The 26448-nt window shown below is 38.8% G+C and overlaps 1 protein-coding gene across 3 annotated transcripts in view; it reads left to right on the top strand.

Moving 5' to 3' along the window:
• Positions 1-26448, top strand: part of RABEP1 (rabaptin, RAB GTPase binding effector protein 1) — a 75434-nt gene that overhangs the window by 25278 nt on the left and 23708 nt on the right. For 2 of the 3 annotated variants that reach the window (XM_054008625.1, XM_054008623.1), the window contains 8 exons: positions 1337-1540; positions 4925-5085; positions 13937-14056; positions 14771-14827; positions 18907-19042; positions 19869-20047; positions 21036-21161; positions 25474-25941. In XM_054008625.1, coding sequence (XP_053864600.1) covers positions 1337-1540; positions 4925-5085; positions 13937-14056; positions 14771-14827; positions 18907-19042; positions 19869-20047; positions 21036-21161; positions 25474-25941 — 1451 coding nt within the window. The remainder of the gene's footprint in view (positions 1-1336; positions 1541-4924; positions 5086-13936; positions 14057-14770; positions 14828-18906; positions 19043-19868; positions 20048-21035; positions 21162-25473; positions 25942-26448) is intronic. The other variant, XM_054008624.1, reaches the window with a different exon arrangement.

The raw sequence follows: 26448 nt of genomic DNA, 5'->3' as shown, positions 1-26448 counted from the left end.
ATAGGTGAAACAGTTAATGCTTGACATACAAATTCTTATCTTTAGGATTCAGACTTAATCCTCCAATGAGATGAATGGCATAGCTTGCATCTTGCAGAGCTATTGTTTCAGGTTGTCTGCAGACTCTCTGGAAGACAATACATAATTTGTTTATGCTCTGTTATATTTGAAAGTTATATTTGTAACTATAAGGGCGAGGAATGTGTTTTTAATGAAAGCTTAGATTCTTAGCACAGTTGTGATAAAGGGTCAATTTTTCTGCAGATTGCATGGTTCTAGCATAATTGGGGTCCAGGTAATAATACTTTGCAATTCTGTAGTACCTGTAATAAGGGGATCACAAAGTGCTGTACAAAGTGTAAGCATCTCCTAAGGCTCCCATGAGGCAACAAGGTAGTGTCCCTCTTTTACAGATAACTTCTATATTTCAGTTTATGTAAGTGACATATCCAAGGTTACAAAGCAAAACCAAGCAATCTTCCTGACTTCAGTCCTATCCTCTGACTTCCAGATCATGCTCATTCCCAGTATGTATACTTCCCAGCAAGTATTCCCAGTATGTGAGTTACATGACAGTGAAGTAGTTAAAAGTCCAATTAGCTTAATTGGCGTATTGATTGATAAGTGGTATTTACAGTGTCTGCTTTGTAGTAGTGTCTTCAGTCTCTACACTGGATGAATGAGAAACAAATAAAAAGGGAACTTGATGAGTAGCGAAACCTGGAATGTTACTTAAAGATTTTCTTTAGCTATCACGGATAAAGTTTTAAACTTCAGACTCACTCTTGTTTTCCTTTACTAAAGCACCAATTTCTGTTGCAGCAGATAGAGCTGCACTTCAAACTGAATTTGTTAACTAAATTAAATGGAAGCGGAGGGCAACAAAAATGATTAGGGGGCTGGAGCACATGACTTATAAGGAGAGGCTGAGGGAACTGGGATTGTTTCTTCTGCAGAAGAGAAGAATGAGGGGGGATTTGATAGCTACTTTCAACTACCTGAAAGGGGGTTCCAAAGAGGATGGATCTAGTCTGTTCTCAGTGGTACCAGATGACAGAACAAGGAGTAATGGTCTCAAGTTTTAGTGGGGGAGGTTTAGGTTGGATATTAGGAAAACCTTTTTCACTAGGAGGGTGGTGAAGCACTGGAATGGGTTACATAGGAAGGTGGTGGAATCTCCTTCCTTAGAGGTTTTTAAGGTCAGGCTTGACAAAGCCCTGGCAGGGATGATTTAGTTGGGAATTGGTCCTGCTTTGAGCAGGGGGTTGGACTAGATGACCTCCTGAGGTCCCTTCCAACTTTGATATTCTATGATTCTATGAATACTTGATTTCAGAGGACCTGAAAAGGCAAAATGTAGTACTGCAAGCAGCACAAGATGATCTAGGACATCTGCGGACACAACTATTGGAAGCCCAGGCTGAAATGGAGAACATCAAAGCCATAGCTACAGTATCTGAGAATACAAAGCAGGAAGCTATTGATGAGGTGAAGAGGCAGTGGCAAGAAGAAGTCGCTTCACTACAAGCAATTATGAAAGGTAAGGCCAGAGGAAGCTAGCTAACTACTGCAGTTACAGCAAGGTAAACAAGCAATTTATTTAATAGGTGATGTTATTGTTCTTGATGCAGTACAGCAGTGGTTCTCAGCCAGGGGTACACATACCCCTAGGGGTAGGCAGACATCTTCCAGGGTTTACTCAACTCATCTAAATCAGTGTTTCTCAACCTGGAGGTTGCGGGATGGGTTTAGAGGGTCACAAGCAGGGCAATTGCCTGGGGCCACATGCCACAGGAGGCCCTTCGAAGCTAAGTTACATGCTTCAACCCCGAGCAATAGGGCTTGGGCTTCAGACACTGCTCACAAGCGAAACAAAGGCTCAAGTATCACACTGAAATGTAAGTACAATATATTCCAATTGATTTATTTTATAGTTATATGGTAAAAATGAGAACGTAAGCATTTTTCAGTAATAGTGTGCTGTGATATTTTTGTATTTTTATGTCTGATTTTTGTAAGCGGGTAGTTTTTAAGTGAGATGAAACTTGGGGCACGCAAGACAAATCAGACTCCTGAGATGGAGAACAGTAGTCTGGAAAGGCTGAGAACCACTGCTGTACAGAATAAGCAGTTTGTGCCGTGGAAGTTACATTAAGCAGATTGGTGATTTCAGTCTTTAGCTGACCAATTCCAATTCTTGCAATATGTACTGGGAAATTTTTAGCTTGTATGGACCATTCTTCAGGGACTGAGAATATAGCCATTCCTCCGTCACAAAGACAAGTAATGGTATATGTGACCTGGTTAATCTGACAGCAGCTTCAGGATGACTTGTTTCTCTGCTTTGGCATGCAAAATTGTCTTTGCCAAACATTTAAATGTCCCTCCATTGCCATCACATTGGCTCTTCCCATGTCTTGTGGCTAAATATGTCATCATACTTTCTTATTTCTCCTGCAAGAATATAGACTCACATTCTAGCATGCTGCACGCTCACTGATTTACTCTTGATACAAACTACCTGTAAGGAGGAACATGCAGACAGTAATTTAGGACATAACCGCTATTGCAATAACTATTTTTGCTACCTGTTGGGTGTAGGCATTGCAGAAATCTGCCTTGTTACGTATTTACTCTAGAGAATACAGCTTTTCATGTATTTCGGTGTGGCAGGTGGGGCTGCTCTGCAACACCTCCTTGTGGGATCAGTCTGGTGCATTAGGCTTTCACTGCTTTAGTCTGAACGTTTTGGCTGCCTGCCGAGACCAGGAAACCCATGCAGTAAGCTTGACATCAGTCTTTCAACAGTGAAATAACAAACTCAGGACTTGGCTGTCTGTGCCTTTTAATTAAAGAAAGAAAACCTCACATAGAGGCACTTTGTTGTAGCACTCGAAGGCAAGGCCCTGACCTACTGGGTTAATACTGAGACGGTCTTCCTCTCTTCCAGTCTTCCCCAGTTCTGCCACTGATGACAAGTAGGCAAGCCTTCTTAACTGGACTGCTGGCTCTTGATTGATCAGCAGGCCTGTCTTGTTGGTAGTGTGGTCTGAATGGATTTTCCTTGAGCAAAAAGTGTCAGGGCTCCAATGCCTGCTGTAGGGAGTAGAGAGGATCTGATACACTCTGTCACAGTTGGCAAGTAAACATAATTTGGCTTATTAATACACAAATAACAGAACTAGATCAGTGATTCTCAACCAGGAGTACAGGTACCCCTGAAGGTATGCAGAGGTGTTCCAGGGGTACTTAACTCATCTAGATCAGTATTTCTCAACCTGCGGGTTGCATCGGGTTTAGGCAGGTTGCAAATGCGGGACCGGTGTTAGGGGGTGGCAAGCAGGGCAGTTGCCTGGGGCCACCCACCACAAGGGGCTCTGCGAAGCTAAGTTACGTGCTTCAACCCCGGGCAATGGGGCTCGGGGTTTAGACAAGGCTCACAAATGAAACACAGCCTCAAGTGTCAAACTGTATGTTTATGGCTGATTTTGTAAGCAAGTAGTTTTCAGGTGAGGTGAAACTTGGGGTACTCAAGACAAATCAGACTCTTGAAAGGGGTACAATAGTCTGGAAAGGTTGAGAACCACTGAACTAGACTATTATAGAAGACACTGGAGTCCCCAACCAAGATCACGGCTCCATTGCATTAGGTGTCACACATACAGGTATTACCTGCCTTGAATAATTTACAGTCTAAATAGACAAGAGAGTTACCTGAGAAGGTTTAGTCCTTTCTGTGTTTTGGGGATGTGGAAGTTATTTTTGTTGTTCCTTTTTTTTAAGGGGATTTTGGTTATTTGCATAGTGTTTAGATTGCTGTGGGTAGATTTTGTAAATCAAAATAGAAATAGCATATTTGAGCAACGTGACTCTTGGCATGAATATAGGAGGCTATTTAAATTAATGATGTTAATCTAGACTAAATTTTAGTTCCCTTGGATCTGTTGAGTTACTGGTAGCTTTCTTGGCAAGATGCAGTTCATTGCACTTGTGGTTAGTTCTTTGTTCAATGTGATCAACTAAAAGGTATGACAGAAGCATATAGCATATCATAGGGCACACAAAATACTACCGTTGCTGTCTTGGATTGCCTGTGCCCAGTTTAGAGGCCCTTAAATAGTTATTTTTAAATAGATGTATCTTGTAAAAATTTTCTTTACATGATAATTTCGTTTAGAAGATCGTTGTCTGACTTTTTTTCCCCTCAGAATAGAGATCCTTTAAAAATATGGACAGTTTACTTGTTTTATTTAAAAACAAAAACAAAAAGCCAAAAACAATCTTGAATTCTATATTAAATTTTAGGGTGATAGAAAGTTGCCTGTAGACCTGTTTAAATAGTGGTAAAAATTCTGTAGTTTTACTGATTTTTTTTCACTAGCAGAATGCTGCATGATCTTCCAAGGTTCAGAAGTTCTGTTGAGTCATGTTTTTGTGTCCCTGGAACCGTTTCTGGGAAAGGAATTTAACACACTCTGAGGACAAGGTCAAGTCTATAACATGTGACATATCTCAAGATACATGTACAAGATGTAGCTTATTTCTAGATCTCCCTGCTCTTCGTGAGGTTGCAGTACTGCAAAGACAGTGTACTCACACTCTGGAGGGGAAGGGAATCATTTGAATCACTCCATAGAGATGCTCTTGGCCAGTTAAGAATATTTTACTATTCCTATAAGTGGAGTTTCAGCCAGTCCTCAGCCAGAAGGGTTGTATCTATTATACAGAGCTCTGGGGAACAGGGAGAAGGCAAAACATGAAAAAGATACAGCCTTGAGTGTTACATAGAATTGAAAGGATTGTACAACGCAAACAGCAAGCTTTGCACAAACATTCTGAGATTTTCTTTGGAACTGCATAATTTGTAGTCTCACACTTTATAACTTGCCCTGATAATGAAAGTTTCTGTGACATTGCTTTACAGAAACTGTTCGTGACTATGAGCTCCAGTTTCATCACAGGCTGGAGCAAGAGCGAGCTCAGTGGGGCCAATACCGGGAAAATGTTGAAAGGGAAATAGCAGAGTTGAGAAGGCGGCTATCTGAAGGTCAAGAAGAGGAAAATCTAGAAAATGAAATGAAAAAGGTATGCTGAAATAAATCTCTAAATGTAAAGTGAGATGGTAGACATCTGTTAATGAAAATGTTTCTACTCTTTCAGAGTAATTCGATGTACTTTAGAAAGAGCAGTAAGGCCTAATCCTGCAAACCCTTATTTATTTGTTCCCATTGAAGTCAATAAAATCTGATTCTGCAGCCGTACATGCAAAGTATTACTATTTTATTCTTAACCCTGAACTTGTAACTAGGACTACTGGAAATCTTTTGGGGGAATTTTAAGATTTGGGGGAGCCCTTGCATTAGATTCTGTGGAAATCTTCACAAAAAACTGTAGTCTGATAAGTAAGCTAGGAACTGTTTCGTTTTTTTCAAATATATTGTTTCAGATAATAAATAGATTTAGTCTTTGTCATATATCAATGATTTGGAATCTTAAAATATATTATATAAACCTCTGCTGGAGATGACCAAGGGTGCCAGGCTTCAAGGTATCTTTTAAAGACTAGATTAATCTTGCTTTAAATAGCATTGCCTATCATCATAGTGACTCTCTTTTCTAAATCAAATACAAGATAAGATTTGCATAACAGGAAATCTGCCACTTTATCCTTACTTTGAATGCCTGTGAGAGTCAGATTGTAATATTTTTCCTCCTTTAATAGCAGTTTTATGTTTAAAGCAAGCAGAGATGAGGAAGATGGCATCTTTGCCCTCTTGCTGCTATATTATGGCGAGAGATTGGCACTGTAAATGATACAGTGGATTTTGAGCTCTGAAACTTCCTGAAGCCTAAAAATTGCCCATGCTAGTCATTAGAATCTCACTGGTTTTGGTTGAACGCTTGATTTTTTTTTTCTTCTTGTAATCACTAAGGCTGCCTTAAATGTGAACACTTCTTTTTTGTTTGTTTGTTTTGAATAACAGGTCCTGAGTGTAAAAACATTCTGTTTTGTCTAAATTCTCTGTTTAAAAAAAAAAAAAATCTTTGTAATTTAAGATGTCAGGCGTCAGGATTGGTTAGATAAGAACCCTGAGCTTTTAGCAAATTAATGAAAATTTTAGTTGAAACAGTCCTTTAGAAGGAAACCATCTGAATCTCAAATGAGTCTAGGATTTCCAAAAAAGTAAAATTCAATAAGGAATTGAATAAATGTGGGCTGACAGATCTGACCTGTTTATCTGCATGTCATTCAAAAATGAAAAAAAAATTAGAAACTAGCTGGTCTGCTTGGTTTTTTGGTTCGATCGCTGCTGAGCTGAAGCTGTAGCTAACTGCTATTTAATAGCTTCTTTAGTATTCTACACTTATTATGGTAGTACCCAAAGTCCGCAGGCAGGACTGGACTGCCTGTGTGCTGTACAAACAAAACAAGGAGACAGTCCCTGCCCTGCAGAGCTTACAATTGAAAAGATGTAGTTCCACAACTTGTTGCACAAGTAAATTAACAAATTGCCATAAACACCAATGTTCTCAACAAAATTCCCTTAAAAATACAAAGAGGACAATCCAACAAATTGTTCCTAGTGCAAAAAACCTTTCTCTCTGCTGCATTTATGCTTTGTATTAACGAAGTTTGAGCTTGCAGGTTACTCAGGTTGTTGCACAGGGTTGTAGGTAAATATTGCAGCATTTGTAAACTCGGCTTTGTACACAAAGAAAATAAATATGAACAATTATCCTAAAATGGAAACTCTGAGTATCTTGGGGAACCTTTTAAAAAGATCTCCAAACTCAGATGAACCTGAAGGAGGGAAAACGTGCATTTAAAAAAAAAAAAAAAAAAAGGAAAAGCTGGTAAATGGGGCCCAATGACTTAATTTAAGCAGGGTGTTTTAGCTGCACTTTTAAGGCATGAGCTTTTCCTGGACAAAAGAAAACTTTTTGTTCCTCATCAGACAAGTTTCAGATTTTTTACTCAAGAGGTTTAATAAATGCTTAAAACAAAAATAAGGTGAAATGGACTCCTTTTAGGAGCAAAGGAGGAAATGGCTGGCCTGCAAAGAGAGAATGGGTGAATCACATGTGAATGAAAGAACTGAACGTTCATTCAACTCCAGCACAAGGCCTATAACCTCCAAAGGAGGCACCCTTAATCTCCTTTGTTGCTTTGGCTCAGATATTTGATACTTTAAATGTCTGGTTCCACTTTCAAAATAACACTTTATCTTCCGTCCCGCAGAGGAGCAGGAGTAGGGTGCGTTCGTCCACTGAGTTAATAAGTTCCATTCTCAGGACAGACTCCTTTATAAATGAAAAGTCTAGACTTCTCAGCATTATCCTTCAGATTTCCCTGAAAAGTGGTCCCCCTCATCCTTCCGAAACAGGTTCTTTACATCTTGCAACCAACAAAAAAATAATAATCCTGCCAGGATTGTTAGTAGGCCCACCCCTGCATAAGATACAGAATAGGCATAATATTAAAGAGTGAAACAAAAACAGGAAGTTCAAAATAAGTATAACATCATCCAGTTTACACTGTACTGGTTGGGGAAATGGACTGTGAAGTGGTGAAAGCACAATGGCATATTTGTCAGCCAGAATTTAAATTGTTTGGTTCTCTTGTTTGGGTTTTATCACAGTTGAATCTTGCTGCTTAATTTGGCTATAAAAAATAATTAAAACAAGTGAAACCATGAAACGTACTGTAGGCATGTGTTTACTAACTATTCTTGGCTGCGGTGTGGTCATTATTTTTTCCCTCAAAGGGAAGAGAGTAGATGGTAAAAACAGAATGTGCAAATAACTGAAAACTTAGTGAGTATTTTTAAAGTTTTGTATGTTTTGTGAACTTGGCTTTGTGTGTAATTAATTTTAAGCTCTCTTCTAGAGAGGCATGGTTTCTTCTTCATGCTGAGGTCCACAGATCCATTACAATACGCGCTTTGGCCTACTTGCAGCTTGGGGGTAAAACCACATCTGTCATTCACTGCCAGCCTTGCTGCTTGAAGTTCTTTCCTTCCAGTTTTTTCTGCCTCCCCTGCAGCAGGTGACTACACCAGAACTCCCCGCTGTAGAGCTTTCTGAGGGAAGTTCCAAACTTTATTTTAAATTTTAGGTGAATAACTTGGCTTGATAGTGTGATTGGGTCGCAGGGTTGCATTTTTGAGGTGTTTGCAGCAGTTGGTGCCTCTGCAGGATTCAGGGAGAGAGTTAGTCCGAGAACAGCCAAAGGCAAGAGCAAAGGTCTGTGTTCTGCACTTCTCCCTCCTGGCTCACTCTCAAGTGTCTCACTGGAGTGCTTGGCTGGCTCTGTGAGCAGAGTGCACTTTCCTTCACAGCCTGGTTTGGGTGGGGTTGTCTTGGCCCCCTTCCTGAGCAGGATAGGAGTCAGGCATAATGGAAAAGAAAGGGCTCAGGATCTCCCCCATCTCCAGGACAGGAGTGAAGCCATAGGGCAGTGTGCTAGATGGAAGATCACTACTGAGCCTTTATAGCTCACACCAGCAACCACATCTCTGACTGCAGAGCTCAGCCACTGCTGCCTCCTCCCAAAGTGCAGTAAAGGGTCTTTGCTGCCACCTCTAATGGTCCCCCACTCCTGGTGATCATTTTCCCTGAAGTTCTCAGCCTGGGATATGAGAAATGCAGACCTATCTGGTCCATGTGGTTCCCATGCAATAAAAAAGGGTAGAGTTTCTAGGCAGGGGCAGCAAGTTTGTATAATTTTTAGTGGTGCCCAGAATGATCCAAGTCATGTCGTCCCCCATCTTCCCCCCCCCGTCCCCTCCACATATTGGTGCACATAACAAAATTACTGGGGTGGGGCTGAGGGGTTTGGAGTGTGTGTGTGGGGGGTGAGGGCTGGGGATAAGGGGTTTGGGGTGTGGGAGGGGCTCAGGTCCAGGAAGGGGGTTGGGGTGTGGGAGAGGCTCAGGACTAGGGCAGAGGGCTTGGGGGTGTGGGCTCTGGGGTGGGGTGGGGCTAGGGATGAGGAGCTTGGGGTGCAGGCAGGCTGCCCCGGGGTTGGGGCCAGAGAGGAGAACTTCACAGTCTCTCCCCCCACCCCCCACCCCAGCTCTCTTCTCCCCCCCCCCCCCCCCCCCCCCCAGGTCACCATCATTGCATGTGCTCCTAGGGGCTGGGCCCCTCTCAGGTCCAGGAAGCCCCCTTGCCTCCCCTTTTGGATATCCATATTTAAAGGATAATCCTGCTTCCCACATTCAGGGCACACTGCTAAGAAAATCCTCTTGTAATGGTTCTGAGGACTTTAGCACAAAGAAGAATGGGAAAAATCTGTGCTTACCTGAAAACTTTCCTTACTATAAGTAATAAGATCCACAGATCCAGCTCACTTTGGAGATAAACAGTCATCCAGAATAGAGATGGAAATTGACATCCAAGGAGTAGCAGTTACCATGCTTTGCAGTAGAGGAAGCTGTTTTCTTCCCCACCCCTTCAAAGTATAGTTAACAAAATCTGTAATTTAGGAACATAAATATGAGTGATCTTGGCTGTGGAAGTTCTCAGCTGGAGGGAATTTCAGAGAGCGGGGCATTCCCCTGCTGCCAGTACCTGACAGGTCTTATTCTGCCCCCAGCTGCAAATATGTGCCAATTGTAATGGATCTGAGGACCTTATTACTCCAAAGGAAATTTTCAGGCAAGCACAGATACATTTTTTTTCTATTCCCTTCTGTTTGTGTGAGGTCTTTCAGACTTTTTTCCCTTTTTAAAAAAAAGTAGCTGATATCTGATGGGAAAACTTTTTTGGGAGGGGGGGGAAAAGTATTAGAAATAATTCAGACTGTGTCAGAAATTTGGAAGGGTTCATTCATTTTCTTCTCTTAAATAGATTTGCATAAAAAGCCTGGGGTGAATTTTTGGGACCATTTAAGTGAGTGGGAGATTTCACCACAAGATCTTTTTTTCCTAAGATTATCATCTCCCATCGCTTATTCACCATCTGAAGATCAGTTGGTGTGATTCAAACTCAGCGTTTTGCGAATAAATTGAACCGATGTGGCAAAGAATGTGAAGAGAAGACATTTTTCAGTTGCTTATATACCAGCACTAAGAGTCTGAGTAACAAGTACGGGAATTCAAAAATTATCATTAAGAAATTTGATGTAATTGACATTACTGAAACCTGCTGGGATAACTTGCATGATTAGAACGTTAAAAGAGGAAGTTACTCACCTTATGTAGTAACGAGGGTTCTTCGAGATGTGTGTCACTTTGGGTGCTCCACTTCAGGTGTCGGTGTGTCCTTGCACTGCAATTCGGAGATTTTCAGTAGCAGTGCTCGATTGGGGTCACTTGTTATAATGTTGGTAGGAAGGATAGAGTGGGTAAAAAGAGATTGTGAGAGCTTGGTACTCTACATTAAAGACACCGTTACCTGTTTTAGAGTCATTAATAACTCAGAATCATAGGATTTTGAATGCATGGGGATCAGTGTTCTAACTAATAAAACCCAGTAGGGGATACTGGTGGGGATCTGCTACAGACTACCGAATCAAACTGGAGGACAAGATGAGTTACTCCTTCAGAATTTGTCTCTAATGTGTGGAAAGAAAAATTTGTGGTGGTATGTGGGACTTCAGTTTTGAAGGTATGCTTGAGGTCTCATACAGTTAGAGTTTCTAAAAAGTATACATTTTCTAACACAAACATATTGCACCAACATGAGGTAACTCTAGTTTGGACCTCATTATGACAGATAAAGATGAATCCATCACTGGACTGTAAATTCATGGTTGCCTAGGGACCAGTGATCATGACCTGGTTTATATTCAGTGTGACCATTCCAACCAAGTTCACTGGTATTAATTATATTCCATCCTTAAATTTTCTTTTTTTATTAATTGAATCCCCATATCAGCTTTGCCATTATTTTACATTAAGTGTAAAATCAGTACTAGGCCCAATGTTTCATCAATGATCTGGAAGTCAGTGTAAAATCACTGCTGATAAAATAAATAAAGATAAAGATTGGTGGAATGATAATGATGAGGTAAAATGCATTTATACAGCCCATGCAAAGTTCTTCATAAGGAACAAGGAATGTAGTCCTTACCTAGAGAGAATGGTGGACTGTATCCTGGAAAGCAGTGACTCTGGAAAGCAATTGGGTGTCATAGCAACTGAACATGGGATCCCAGTGCAATGCTGTGGCATATACCTATGTATATGGCATTGATGAGACCAATATTGGAATACTGCATCCAGTTCTGGTATCAACATTTTTTAAAAGATGATCAAAAAGTTGAGAAGGTGCAGAAAACCCACAAAAATGTTCAAGGGCTGGGAAAAATGCCTGGTAGTGGGAGACTTAAAGAGCTCAGTCTGTTTAGCTTATCAAAATGAAGATCGAGTGGTGGCTTGATTACTCTTTTGTAAAAATACTCTTTTGGGGAGAAAATACGAGGTACTAATGGGTTCTTCAGTCTAACGGAGAAAAGTATAATAAAAACCAGTGGTTGGAAGCTGAAGTGAAATTCACGTTAGAAATTAGTCCCAAATTTTTAACAAACTGCCAAGGGAAGTGGTGGCTTTTCCATGTCTCCATGTCCTCAAATCAAGATTGAATACCTTTCTGGAAGATATGCTCTAGCCAAGAACAAGTTATTCGGCTCAATACAGAGATAGCTGGGTGAAATTTAATGACCTGTTTTGTACGGCAGGTCAAACTAGATGATTTAATGGTCCCTTCTGGCCTTAAACTCTATGAAGTTATACCTGCATGAGCCTTGCAGAGCATTCTTTCTCGTGGTGTCTAATAAATACTGAAGAACAGAATGCACTCCCTGAAAGCAAACTTCTCCCACAGGCTAGGTACTGTATTTTTAATAAGAATTGAGTAGGACCTTCAGCCTTCTCTAGGACACCCAGGATTAGGCTTTGCCTCAGTTTATAGTAGTTGCAGATGTGGAAAGGAGACCAATGACCAAGCAAGTTAGACAATCCTGGAATGCACAGTTCAGTATTACAGTGTTGAAGTGACCTTTATATGTATCTTACGCACACTTTAATTCTGAGCCTAAATGCTTATTTCTAACCACAGAGAAGGGGAAAACTGTAGCAAAATCAATCCCATTGAAATTTACATATCACTTTCTATCTTTCCACTTGATTGCTGCTGAACAGTCCAGTTTTGCCTTCGCTGACCTCCCTTGCTCTTTCACTGAACTCACCAGGTACAGCAGTAGAGATTAAAATGGTCCTTTACTTTGTGTTCAGGACTCAGCCATGAGAAATTAAAACTTGCAATGAAAGGCTGTTGGAGATGCTAGTAGTAGTTGGAAAAGAGATTGTTAGAGAAGTTATTAAAGTCCTGAAAAAATTTAGATTGTCTCTTAATATAGGCTGTAGTGAGCAGCTGTGGGGGTTTCAGATCCACTGAACAGTACAATTGAGAGAAATCTTCAGCAAAGCAGCTTTGGAGTTTCAACTCCTGCTCCTGGTGTTTGAAGAACTTAATTGCTAGGCTGCCTGTTGTGTGCCAGTGAGGCATATCTACTACACATTGCCAGTTCCTCCTTGTAGGCAGTGAACTTACTATGCTTTGTGGAGGTGGTTTCTCATTCTTACAGATTTGTTTGTTTAGACAGGCAGAAATGGCAGTGGCAAGGTGCATTAGAAATGAGCGAAGCATGAAGAAATTGGCATCTTCTTTCAAAAGAGAACATGCCAAAACATATTTTAAAACAATTAGGATATTTCATTAGCTATCTTCATAATTGGAAGTTGTGTTCAAAACAAGTGTTTGTCGGCAGATTGACCAGAAAACAGGAATTTGGTCAGTGCTAGTGTTGCCTTGGCCGGTAACATCTACTGCTACATGAAATGTTCTCTTTGAAGCTTTTCTTTTGAATTGCAGTTCTTGTTTATCCTTATGCCAACCTCCTCCAACAGAAGCTAGAGGAAAAAATGAGGTTCCAATCCATAAACAGAAACCAAAAATAAATGGTACATCTAGATTTTTTTCCAGCTTAAACAATAGCTCTATATTGTTACTTATGAATTTTTGAATCTGAAGAATTCCATTGAATAATTGCTGCTGATTCTGCTGGAGCAGTCACTTTTTGTAACTTGGAAAGGCTCCAGTACACACTTGAAAAAATGTCAGGTGTCGGGATATCAAGGCCAGCTTCCAACCTACATACTTCTGAATTTGAGTACTTACTGCATTGTCCTATTTTAATTCTTACTATTTTTTTACCTGGCTCTCTTTTTCCTCCTCTTCCTGCTTTCTCATAGGAGTCTTTTCATTCTCTCATCCAATTCTTTAATTTTTTCAGCACTAACTGAAAAAAAGCCATGTTTTTGACAGCTTTGTTTATCCGATTTTGAAATACATAGTATGGTAACACTGAAAATTGCTTGATGCTTTATCAATAATTCTTTAAATCTAAAAGTAGCCTTCCAAAGCCCATGAAACAGTTATACAGTATTACTGTATGTTACCTGTGCCTTTTGAACCTCCAGAGTCAGTAAGCCAATAGTCAGTAACTAACTTTGTGTTGCAATTGCATGATCTTTGTCCCTTTCTCTCTGTATTCTACCTAGCATCATCTTGGTGAAAAGGCTACGCTTTTTAAATACAGAATAACTCTATGTACATGTTTTAAAACTCATGATCGTTCTAGTTAGGAAGGGGAAAGATGTACTAGCTTTCTCCTGTAAAAGCAGACACATGTACATCCATGGATGAATTTGGCCAATTACATTGCTTTCAATGAATGGGACGAATTTTATTTTATCCTAGAGAACACTTGGGACTAGCTAAATATATAAGTAATATAACAAATATTATAAGCAAAAGTGTGGTTTGATTTTTTGGCATATCGATTTTGTTCATTTCTCTTGCGGAAGACGACTTTTTGTTTTTATTGCAAAGTAATATGTTGCATTAACACATTACCAACTGATTTCAGGCCCAAGAGGATGCTGAGAAACTTCGTTCAGTCGTGATGCCTATGGAGAAAGAGATCGCAGTTTTAAAGGAAAAACTAACAGAAGCTGAAGAAAAGATAAAAGAACAGGAGGCTTCAAAGGTGAGGTGAAATTCTAACTATTTTAATCTATATCTGCAGAGAGAATGTGCATCTTGCATTATGGCAATTTTATTGATACAAACAACTGATTGCAAACTTTGCATCAGATACACAAATAAAGATGTAATGTGAAGTGGGAAATGAACAATTTAAGTGTCTGCCCTTGTCTTGCAAATAAAACTATACTATTTATCTAGACTATACATATTAAGCTGTGTTTCTATTTTGAGGATCTGGTAGCGTGTAAAAATTATTCATGCTTAAAGCTGAGCTCATGTAGTTTAGATGATCAGAAATATCAGTAATAAAGCTCCATATAGGTAGATATAGTCTGTCCTTTCAAGCAATTAGGTGTCACTACATTATAGGCCATTTAAAGCCACAAAGGACGTTTTGTAATCGGCAGTGTTTTTAATCTTCTAGAACTGGGGCTTCTCCTCCAGAGGTTGCTAGATTCACTTTCTTAGAATTTTGTTACATCTTACATTGATCTCTTAGCAGCAACTTCTAGCATTTTTTCTATAAAGCTTTACTTATCCAAAATTTTTGCTCCATCCATTAGGCTAGAAGACATGTTTAACCCAATTTTCTAAAAAAAAATCAGCCAAAGGGAATAAAGAAACAAGCACTATATTGCTACAGATTAGCTGCGTTTTGTCTACTGTTTATGGGGAGGGGAAGGTGGCAATTGAAGCATCTGTTTTTCCATCTTAGAAATCAAATATACTGAAATTCCCAAAAGATCCAGAGTATTCAGGAGCTACAAGAAAGGTAAGTAAAGTATTAGCCTGCCTTGCAAACTTACAGTATACATCCATTTCAAAGGCTAATGGATGTCCCTCACATACAAAACAATATACATCTTTTTTTTTTTTTTTTTTTCTTGAAGAGGGGGAAGAAGCACACCAGTCTGACTGGCAGACCATACTCATCAGTGATTTGTGTTTCTCTTCCTCATGTTCCTTGCGGATTCTTTCCAGTTTACAGGCTTCTCATCCAGAAGATTATTTTTGTTTTTTGAATAGCCCAGATTTTGTCTGGGAATAAGATTCTGCTTTTTCCCCTTAGTGCCTCACTCTTGATTTGCATTGTTAGACTGAAGTCAGGGAAAACGTGAATCCATTCCTCTCCCTCTTATAAATTCTTGTTTTCCAAAGTTGTCAGGACTTTCTTCATAAAGATTATGATGATAGCATCTGGAATTACTCTTTTCATCCTGTTCTTTTACAAGTATTCAGTAGCTTCTGTCTAAACATAATTGATCATCTACATTATTCAGGATGAGCAATTTTGGTAGCAACTTCATCAATGTTACAGGAATCGGTCTCTCTCCTAGTGGGATACCCACAAAATAGGTACACGAGCCTGAATTTTGTAAAACTTGTAACTGTTTTTTTTTTTTTTTTTAATGATGGGTTTCATTTTATAAAGTATTTCCCACCAAAAGAGGTGATAGTTGACACCATTAATGCTGACTGAGATCTTTAATGCTGTTGTTCAACTCCAACATTTTGTCCATTTAAAGTTCACGTATTGGATGTTTCAGTCATCCTTCTTGCACCATCAGGAAGGATTGCAGTTTGTCTTGCATAGCAAGTAAGTCCTTGCCAGACATACTTCTCTGACTCTTTGATCCCTTGCCTCCACTTACTTGCCTCACAAATATGTTGAAGTTTTAGTTTTAATTTCATCAATTTCTATTGTTCATAAGGTGCAAAGTATTATTTAGGCGCTAGGTTGGCCTGAGCCTTGCCAGATGGTATATAACGAGTGATCGTTTGGTTTTGGTTTTTTGGCCTGTTGAAGTCCCTCAAATCTATCTGGGAGCTCACACAACTGTTTTCCCAAATTTGTATGCTTTTCAGGCAGGAGTCAATAGTGAGAGCAGTCTCTGTCTCCTGCTTTTCCACCCCTCCCCATGTCAATCTTCCAGGAGTTCTATTTCCCACCCCATAGATTGAGTAACCCTTACCAAAGTCCGTGGGAATTATTTGCATCCTAGTGTGCAAAAATGTGGCCCCAACATTTATGGTATGTTGCAGCAGGAAGGTGATCTTGGAACTGTACTTCTGGGCATCTGTCATGACTTCCATGTCATGTCATGGTGTTACATCTAAAGTTGTGGACGATCAGGGTAAACTCCTGAGAACCCCTCCAGAGTTCTCTGGTAGTTTTGATTTCATGTTGTTGTGTTAGGATGCTATAGTTTTCATAAGAAATCAAAGACTTATGACTGCTTAGTTCATTGTCTGCCATTCTTAGGTACTTTTTACATATGGTCCCACCCTTGGTATCTGCTTGCCTCACAAATCCTGATGAATTTAAACTACAGTTGTAATAATTTATTATTTTAATGGAGTATATGTCATGGTACTAAGCAAACTGTATATCAGACCTGGAACCTTGCTTAACACTGTTTAATATTAAACAGTGACTGGGTTATATTAACACCTTTGACCCATATATTCCACCTATATTAATACAACACGTTTTGTGAGTTAGGGAAGTACAAATTTTTCCCTATTTTGTAGGCTGTGGGGGGGGATATGGAGGCACAGACTAAGTGACCACAAGACCCTTCTCGTATGCCACAGCAGAGAACATAAGAACGACCACACTGAGTCAGACCAAAGGTCCATCTAGCCCAGTATCCTGTATTCCAACAGTGGCCAATGCCAGGTGCCCCAGAGGGAATGAACAGAACAGGTAATCATCAAGTGATCCATCCCCTGTCGCCCATTCCCAGCTTCTGGCAAACAGAGGGTAGGGGCATCATCCCTGCCCATCCTGGCTAATAACCACTGATGGACCTATCCTCCATGAATTTATCAAGTTCTTTTTTGAACCCTGTTATAGTCTTGGCCTTCACAACATCCTCTGGCAAGGAGTTCCACAGGTTGACGCTGTGTTGTGTGGAAAAAATATTTCCTTTTGTTTGTTTTAAATCTTCTGCCTATTAATTTTATTTGGTGACCCTAGTTCTTGTGTTATTAGGAGTAAATAACACTTCCTTATTTATACTTTCTCCACACCAGTTGTGATTTTATAGACCTCTATCCTATCCTCCCTTAGTCATTTCTTTTCCAAGCTGAAAAGTCCCAGTCTTATTAATCACTCCTCATATGGAAGACGTTCCATACCCCTAATAATTTTTGTTGCCCTTTTCTGAACCTTTTCCAATTCCAATATATCTTTTTTGAGATGGGACGACCACATCTGCACTCAGTATTCAAGATGTGGGTGGTACCATGGATTTATATAGAGGCAATATGATAGTTTCTGTCTTATTATCTCTCCCTTTCTTAATGATTCCCAACATTCTGTTCACTTTTATGACTGCTGCTGCACATTGAGTGGATGTTTTCAGAGAACTATCCACAATGACTCCAAGATCTTTCTAGAGTGGTAACAGCTAATTTACACCCCCTCATTTTATGTGTATAGTTGGGATTATGTTTTCCAGTGTGCATTACTTTGCATTTATCAACATTGAATTTCATCTGCCATTTTGTTGCCCAGTCACCCAGTTTTGTGAGATCTTTTTGTAGTTCTTCACAGTCTTCTTGGGACTTAACTATCTTGAGTAGTTTTGTATCATCTGCAAATTTTGCCATTCACTATTTACCCCTTTTTCCAGATCATTTATGAATATGTTGAATAGGACTGGGCCCCCAGTATAGACCCCTGGGGGACACCACTATTTACTGCTTTCCATTTATTCCTACCCTTTGTTTCCTATCTTTTAACCAGTTACCAATCCAAGAGAGGGTCTTCCCTCTTATCCCATGACAGCTTACTTTTGCTTAAGAGCTTTTTGTGAGGGACCTTCTCAAAGGCTTTCTGAAACTCTAAGTACACTATATCCACTGAATCCCCCTTGTCCACATGCTTGTTGACCCCCTCAAAGAATTCTAGTAGATTGGTGAGACATGATTTCCCTTTACAAAAACCATGTTGACTCTTCCCCAACAAATTATGTTCATCTATCTGTGTCTGACCATTTTATTCTTTACTAGAGACTCTTGTAGCCATTATTATTATTTTTATTTCAAAATACGTTCGGAGAACTTGTCCCCTTTTGAATTTCAGCTGTACTGCTGCAGCTATGGATAGTGTGTGGCTTTGGGACCGGATGTAAACAGCAAGATCATGAAAGGTGGCCACCAGCTGTCCTTTCTGTGTAACTGTAGGATTTTGCCATTGCACTCAATTTCTATTGTCTAGATGTAGCAAAGAAGTACAAGCTTTATAATATGGCTGCATATCTTTCTTATTATAGCATTTATATATACTTATATGCACATGTAGCCTTCCGGCTCTTGGCATGCTACTAATATGCCCTTAGCATTATGAATGTAAATGCAGCATAAGATGTTCCTGATCAGTAATATGTTCCTACTCCTGGCTGCCAAAACAGTGTTACGGGAAAGCATTTAAACTGTTAAATGATCTGCTTGCATTTGCTATTTAAAGATAAATTAACTGTCTGGGGATGTCAAAATACAAGGACTCAATACATGATTTTAGTAGGGATACTCTGGAGTCACTGTAGTCAGCATGACTCAAAGTTGCCATCATGGTTCAGTGCTCCCTGCCAAATCTCTAACTATATACTTATGTACTCTGAACATAAATGAGGAACTAATTTACATAATGATCTAAATATGTATTGTCCTTGCACAATAGATCATCAGTTATTTGTTGTTCCTATAAATAAAGTTGAGCTCATCAACTACACATAATCACAACAGTCAATACAGTAATATATAACAAAAATGAAATCTCTATAATTGTAACCCTAAATTGTTATGCGCTCTCTCCCCCCCCCCCGCTTCACTTACCTTCCTCAGGTTAAAGAACTGAACCATTACCTGGAAGCTGAGAAGTCATGTAGGACAGATTTAGAGATGTATGTGGCTGTTCTGAATACTCAGAAATCAGTCTTGCAAGAAGATGCTGAGAAATTACGGAAAGAACTTCATGAAGGTAACTACATAACAGCAGTCAGTCTGACTTTTGCCTACGCTAAAGATTTGGAAGACCATGTAGACAAAGCTTTTTCTCTTGGTTTCTTATCTTGGCTTACTGACCAAATATTTTAAACACTAAGGCACTTGAAGTTTCTACCCAACAAATGATTCTAGTACTGTTCCATATATTTGCAGTGGGTGTCCACTTATTTTCACCAAGGAACTTGTCGAACTTGTACTAGGCTCTGATGGTATCACAGCCTTTGCTCTCATTGTTATCCTGATTTTTCTGGTATCCCTAGGTAGAATTATTAGTAAAAGTAATATGTGTTTCTAGTAACACAGTATGCCAAGGATTGTTGAAACACAAAAGGGCATGATCCCAACTCTAATCCGCATACACTCTTATGTCCGTTTTATGAATAATGGGAAAGGAGGATGTATGCCTACGTGCACATTTGTGCTCATGTGCAACTGCAAATACCATGTAATACCACTAAAAAGGAGTATGAAGAGGCAAATTTTCCTTTGAAATAAATGAACTCCTGAGACAGATTGCATTCATAATTTTGCTTATGATAAATTCCTATCATTCTTCAGCTTCTGGGCATTGAAATAATGTGTCCTAGTTAAGAATATTATTGTTAGTAACTCATGCCTCTAACCCTATCAACTCTTTGGACTTTAGAAAGCCTAATATGTTTCAATTATTAAACTCAGATTAATTTATTTTCTGCATAGAGTCCTAACAGTTACTTTAATTCCCAAGACTGTCTGGAGAAAAGTAAAATGGTCAACCATTACAATCCAATTAAGAATAACACTTTTTGCTTCCTGAATAGTCTGCCATCTGTTAGACCAAGAGCGACAGCAGCATAACCAATTGAAACATACCTGGCAGAGGGCCAATGACCAGTTCTTGGAGTCTCAGCGTTTGTTGATGAGGGACATGCAACGTATGGAAATCGTTCTGACCTCTGAACAGCTCCGACAAGTTGAAGAACTGAAAAAGAAGGATCAGGTTTCTTGTGTCTTCACTTTATTTATAGTGTGACATTGTTGAGTTAATACGATATAATAGTTATTAAATGTACAATCTGTGGACAGGAGAACACATGATTTTGGCTCTTAATTTAGGCTATACTTTGTAAAATGTATTAGTTACACCTTCTAAGAAATTATTAAAAGGCTCTGTCTAAGTTTCTGAAAAACTGATAAATACTGGCTTACCAGTATACGGGTATAGTTGTGTGGCAATGCTGCCAAGTTCATTACATGGAAATGTAAGAGTGGCTTGAGATTAAGCTCGGAAGTCACCTCCAGGATCCAAGACCTGGGTCAAGGAAATTGGAATGGCAGGTTTTGACTGCCTTGTGTTTTTTCTAAACAGTGATTGGCCCCTGAATAAATTAAAAGGACTTTGTTGCAAGTGCTACTAGAAAGAAAGGTTAAATTTTCTTATGCTGAGGATTTTGTGTGTGCTTCAAGATCACAATTTAAAAAAAAATAAAAATCCTTGATGTTTGTCATCTTGTATGGTTTCTTTGCATTTTTCAGTGTGCCTAAGGAGGTTAATTTCATCTAGTTTTGTTCTGATTTACATGTTTTTGTTAATGGAGTTGGGACCATTCAGTGTGTACCGGCATGTTGCTAGCAAGTTCCATAGGATAACCAGCTTAAGCAGTTTTGGGTTTTTACCTGTTTCATGGTACTTGACATAAGAAGGGAAGTAAATAAGCAATTCCTTTTGGAACAAAGCTCACTGTGGATCCATGAATCGGCCACCAGTAGTGAGAGAGGTATATGGTGCCACACTGAGCTAAAGTAGAAGCTTTTTCTTGTAAAAGTGATATTTGTTTTTCTCCCATCAGTGTCCCTCCCAGTTACCTTCCCTCTGCAGTTTGATTTATTAGGGGAGTTCATGTGATGACCACCAAGTTCAAATTCCTGTGGAATAAGCCAGAAATGAATCCTGTTTAAATGCTTTTTTGTTTACAACTTGCTTCTAGGAAGACGATGAACAGCAGCGACTTAGCAAAGGGAAGAAACAGAAACAACAAGATCCAGATGATGAAACAAAAGTAGTATGCTCTCTAACCCATGAAGAATCCCTTACGCAGTTCCTTAATGAAGAGGTAAACAAATGAGTAGTTCAAAACAACTTTGTACAGTATGCATTTCCCAAGGTGTTCAGTAAGCACTCTTGATAAGTATGTATTTGTTTATTCTCTGCTGGCTATAATTCCTACTAAATGGTGACTATTTTTGAATAGCATTTGTTTGAATAAATACTGAACTACGACTCTTCCAATGGATAAGCTTTTTAGAATTATAACTTTTTGTATTTTCAGTATAACAGAACTGTATTACATTATTAAAATTAGAAAGTGTGCATCAGAACCTGTACTTCTGACCATCCTCTGTCTAAGGCCTTCTGCATTAAAAACCAGCAAAATTATGACACATGAGATTTTCCTCTCTCTGTCATGCTAACTGGTACCTGGTGAATTTCATGCTAATTTTGTATCAATCAAATTAGTCTTTGGCTATAAACTAATAATTGAGACAGATCTTCAGCTGGTGTAAAATGTCATGGCTCCATTAACTTCAGTTGAGCTACAACAATTTTCCCAAGTTGAGGATCTGTTCCCATGTTTTTAGCAGCCAAAGGGAAGCTGCTCTATTCAATCCAGAAGCTAGGACTCTGCACTGAAGTTTCGTTGCGTCTTCTTGAGCTGGGTATCCCAGTATTAAGTAGCCCATTAGAACTGCCAAAGAAGAGAGATACCATTGACAACAATCCGTGTTTTTTTTTTTTGGTATATACTGTGTAAATTATACAATTACTGTGCATTTTGTGAAGCGTGAAATAATATTTGAAATTGCCTCAATTGTTCATTTGTGAAAAGCAAGTAAAATTGAATACGCAACTTGAAATTTAGAAACAGTATAAAACTTGGCTAGTTGAAATGCATTTTTTCTTTAAGCGTTTCTTTAGTCTCTCTGATTCCCTGACCATTCATTTTTTGGATGTGCAGCTTAGTAAGGATACATTTTTGCTTAAAAAAAACCTTTGTTCCATGCTGTAAAAGCTTGTATGTAAGCCCTGAAAAATAGATTTGGGACTTTGCATGGCCTTGCACATGCTTTGAGAGAACATAGGCCTGAGAATTTTGAGAGAGAGAGAGTTTAATATACCTTTACAGTGTTTAACAATCTGCTGATTTGATAACCATGTACAAAATGTAAAATACACATCCCAAACTAGTCTAAAATGCAGACAGACGTTCCAGACCTTTCTGCCATGCAAAACACCCGGGGCTGTCATAATGAAGTCACAGTCATCTTTCTTTTTTAAATTGTCAGTAGTATTTGATAATTTGCACTTTTTCCATCACAGAAGTATTGCTATTCACCAGCAGTTCAGTAGCCCTTTTTGCTGTTAACAAACTTGTTTTTAAAATAATTAAAAATAAACATATATAAAAATGTAATTTAAAGAATTGACTTTAAACTACAAAATTATCAAATTCACTTTGCCTTAAACCAAATTGTTATGAATAAACACTGCAGTGCACACGGGGTTTGGGATCATTACTGTTCTCAGATTACTTGCAAGGCCTCGATTTGATGTGATGAGTTAAGGATAAAAAAATTTAAATTTGAATTTCCTTGTCTTGGTCGGTCTAAAATTGAATGCAGGTCCTTAATCTACTTTCCCCCTTGTGTGCTGGCTTGAATGCATTTCTCTATTGGATGCTACAAGGCATGGGTTCTAGAAGACTGTTTAGTAAGAGAAAGAGTCAGTGATTTTTTTCAGTTTTTTGTAATGATGCCTTGGAATTGGTTGAGAAATCAACTATAACCTAATCATTGAGACTTAGCTTTATCCCACATCTTCCAATAAGAGTGCTAGCTTTCACAGTCTTTGTTTTATACACTGTACAGCAGGCCATTAGCATTTGTGTGCCCCAATTAAAGAATCTGGGAACCAGTGAAAAGAACATTTGTCTATGAACACTTTACTTTAATTTAATTCCCTGGGACACAATATTTGCTACTGCCTTTTTTTTTTTTCTTTAAACAGCTGCATTTATTTAGCATTAGCAGTCATGCCTGCTGGAATATCTTAAATATTTTATGTTCTGAGTAGAGAGTATGGCTTGCTTGGATACATACAGAAAGTAATGACTCCTACAAATCAGTCATGTCATTCACACAATTTGATATACTTCAGCTGTAAGCTCTCTTCTGTAGAACATTTAATAGGCTTTACAAGTCATGGGTCATTTGCTTGTGTGCACAAACTGTAGCATCCGCCTAGTTACCTTCTCTGTATCTTTTTAAAATGACATGTAACCTACACAGAGTTCCACCTCTTGGTTACAGCGTAAACTCTTTAGGCCTGCTTTTTAGGCATATCCATTTTAAGCATGTGTTGTGTTGCATTTCCTACAAAATGTAACGTAAAAAAGGAAGCTGCTATTTTTCAGGAAGTCTTAGACAAGCTTTAAATAATGAATCAATACATGCAAAAAAAGCCAGCATTTGACTTTTTTTTTTTTAAATGTGTGAAATGTAAATTCTATCGAAGGTTTTCTCTGTTGCAAGGGCCCTTGCAGGAAAAAAAACTAAACAATGTTATTAGTCAGATTAAAGTGTTTTAGCTTTACTCTCTTGGATGATTATTCAAAATGGAATTTTTAAAAACATTTAAAAAGAAAGATATTCGTCAACATCGATCAGTTAAAAAAAAAAACTGTCAGAAGTTCTCCAAAAACTTGCATATAGGGATGCAGTTTACTGTTACAGACTTTTCTCTTGATCAGAATTTGAGCCTTATCCAGAAGAATCTTAGAGATTCTTTGTTTTAAAAATACGTACCATTGTTGCATTACGACTTTAAGAATACTACTGATTAATTTTGTGTTTAAAAATGTGGTGATAAAATGCTTTCCTCTAATAGTTGTAATAACATTAAGGTAATTTACATCCTGACCATTCCTGCCTAGTTTTATGTTAACAGCATGAGCAGAATACTTCAAGCCTAACACATGGACTTGAGTCTCTACAACATAATTCATGCTATGGCATATTTTGTTCCATAATAGTAGTGCCTACCATGCCCATTTTATTTAAGAAGCTGTTTAGTTTCCATCAATAACTTCATTTCAGATTTGCGTTAGAGCTAAAGCTTGCATGTTACAAATTCTGTTCAGATACAGATTTTTTTAATCAGAATTTGAATTAAATGACAGTGGTTAGTTCTACTTATTTACACAGTGCCTTCTATTCAGTTCTTCAAAATAGGAAAGAATAAGAGTCACGCCATGGACTGAAAAATTACTGCTCTGTATCTGCACACATGTACCTTTGCCTTAAGGGTTACTGAATAAAAACCCAATTTAGATAGGTACAATTTATACTGAACCCTGAGTACTACCAAAAGTCAGCCTTTTACAGACTGTTAGAAGGAACAAGTTCCTCCATTTAGACAGCCCACTTGGCAACCCTAGAAAGTGCTATTTCTGGAACAGACACCAAGAACACCTAGAAGAATTTAGACTGAATGATGAAAAAATAGTAAGACTCTGATTTTTCTATGCTATTTGCTTTACATCTCTAAATTAAAAGCAGAAATAATCAAAAAGTTGGAAAATATTTTTGAAAACAGCATTGTAATTCTAGGTTTTGTGATTAAGAGAATACATACACAGACTCCCAACTCTAAGGAGTAGATCAGAGAATCAAGCTAACATGGCTTGTAGAGATGTTAGAATCCTCAGTGCATGGACACATTTAATTCCACCCTTATTCAATTTTCCAGTTTACTTTATGCATGCATATATTTATATACGTTGCAGTAGTTTAAGAAGAGAAGCATGTTCTTTAATTAAAATCTCACAAAAATATTGAGCAAGGAGGACAAAGGGATATTTTGTATAAGACAAGCAAGGGGGGAAAAAAACATACACCTGTTTTTGTACAGTTGACTTTAGTTCATAATCATTTCACAATAATTGTTTTAAATGTTAGTGATGTTGATATCAAGCCCAGCTTTGCTCTAGAAAAGGAGATGTTTGTGCTAGCTGGCAGTGGAATTTTGCTTTCACTAATAAGCAGAATTTTGTAAATAATCAATATGGTACTATGTTGTGTAGCTTGTTTTTCACTGCTAAGTGAGCTGGCAGGGAGGTGCACTTCCTCGGGAAGTGGAGCTCTGTTAGCAGAACAATGTTGGGAAAACTCTGTAGCTACGTATACCATTTGGTTCTGAATCTTTACTCTTCACTCTTAATTTCAGCTGTCACAAATGTTCTCACCAAAGCTAATTTAAATCAGTAGCTATCATGTCGGATGTTTGGCGCCCAGTATTTGATTTGTTTTGCTGTTACTTCCAGTGCAAAGACCGGAATTTGGCTTACCTTCCCTTTTTTTCAATTTCAGGTACATTTAAATAGCGCTCATGGATCAGTCCATTCCTTAGACACAGACTTGTTATTATCTTCTGGTGAGTCTTTCAATAAATCAGACAATGATCTGTTTAAAGATGGACTTCGGAGAGCACAGTCTACAGACAGCCTGGGGACATCGGGATCTTTACAGTCCAAAACTTTAGGATACAACCACAAAGCAAAATCTGCTGGGAATCTGGATGAATCTGATTTTGGACCACTAGTTGGAGCAGATTCAGTGTCTGAGAACTTTGATACTGCCTCCCTTGGGTCTCTGCAAATGCCAAGTGGATTCATGTTAACCAAAGATCAGGAAAAAGCAATCAAAGCAATGACACCAGAGCAAGAAGAGACTGCTTCCCTTCTCTCCAGCGTTACACAGGTTGTAGAGAGTGCTTATGTGTCTCCTAGTGGTTACCGCTTAGTTAGTGAGACAGAATGGAATCTGCTTCAGAAGGAGGTAAGTAGTCTGTCTTTTGTCTTCCTGCCTCAGTATAGCTTCTGTGTTCAGTGCTTCTGAATTGCTCTGGAGCAGTCGTATTTAATCCAGCAGCTACAAAGGAACTGGAGAAGGAAATTGACTAGCTTCATGTGATCCTGGTTAGTTTCCATTTGAAGATAGTTCTGTGCATCAGGCGTGCTTGATGTAGATGGAGACTCCCCTGAGTAGGAACAATCAGAGTCAACTTTCTTTTTCATGAAACCCTGAAGTGTATTACACTTGGAAGGGCTGCAGAGGGGATCTGATTTAGGAATCTGACTGTTGCTTCAAAGGTGGTTTTGACCTTGCAGTAAGGGAAAAGATATAGAGAAAAGATGAGAAATGAAAAGGAGAGAAGAAAATATAAAGCAACTGTGAGATGTGGGAGAGGGAAGAGCCAAATGTGGTGCAGGACAGGATGAAGAAGTCTAACAGGAAACAGTGGTGGGCCTAACACTGATCCCCTTGTCCACCAAGGGTTATGCA

This window comes from Malaclemys terrapin, chromosome 18 (assembly GCF_027887155.1).
Source record: "Malaclemys terrapin pileata isolate rMalTer1 chromosome 18, rMalTer1.hap1, whole genome shotgun sequence".
NCBI lineage: Eukaryota > Metazoa > Chordata > Testudines > Emydidae > Malaclemys > Malaclemys terrapin.
This window is presented reverse-complemented; position numbering and strand designations above follow the sequence as displayed.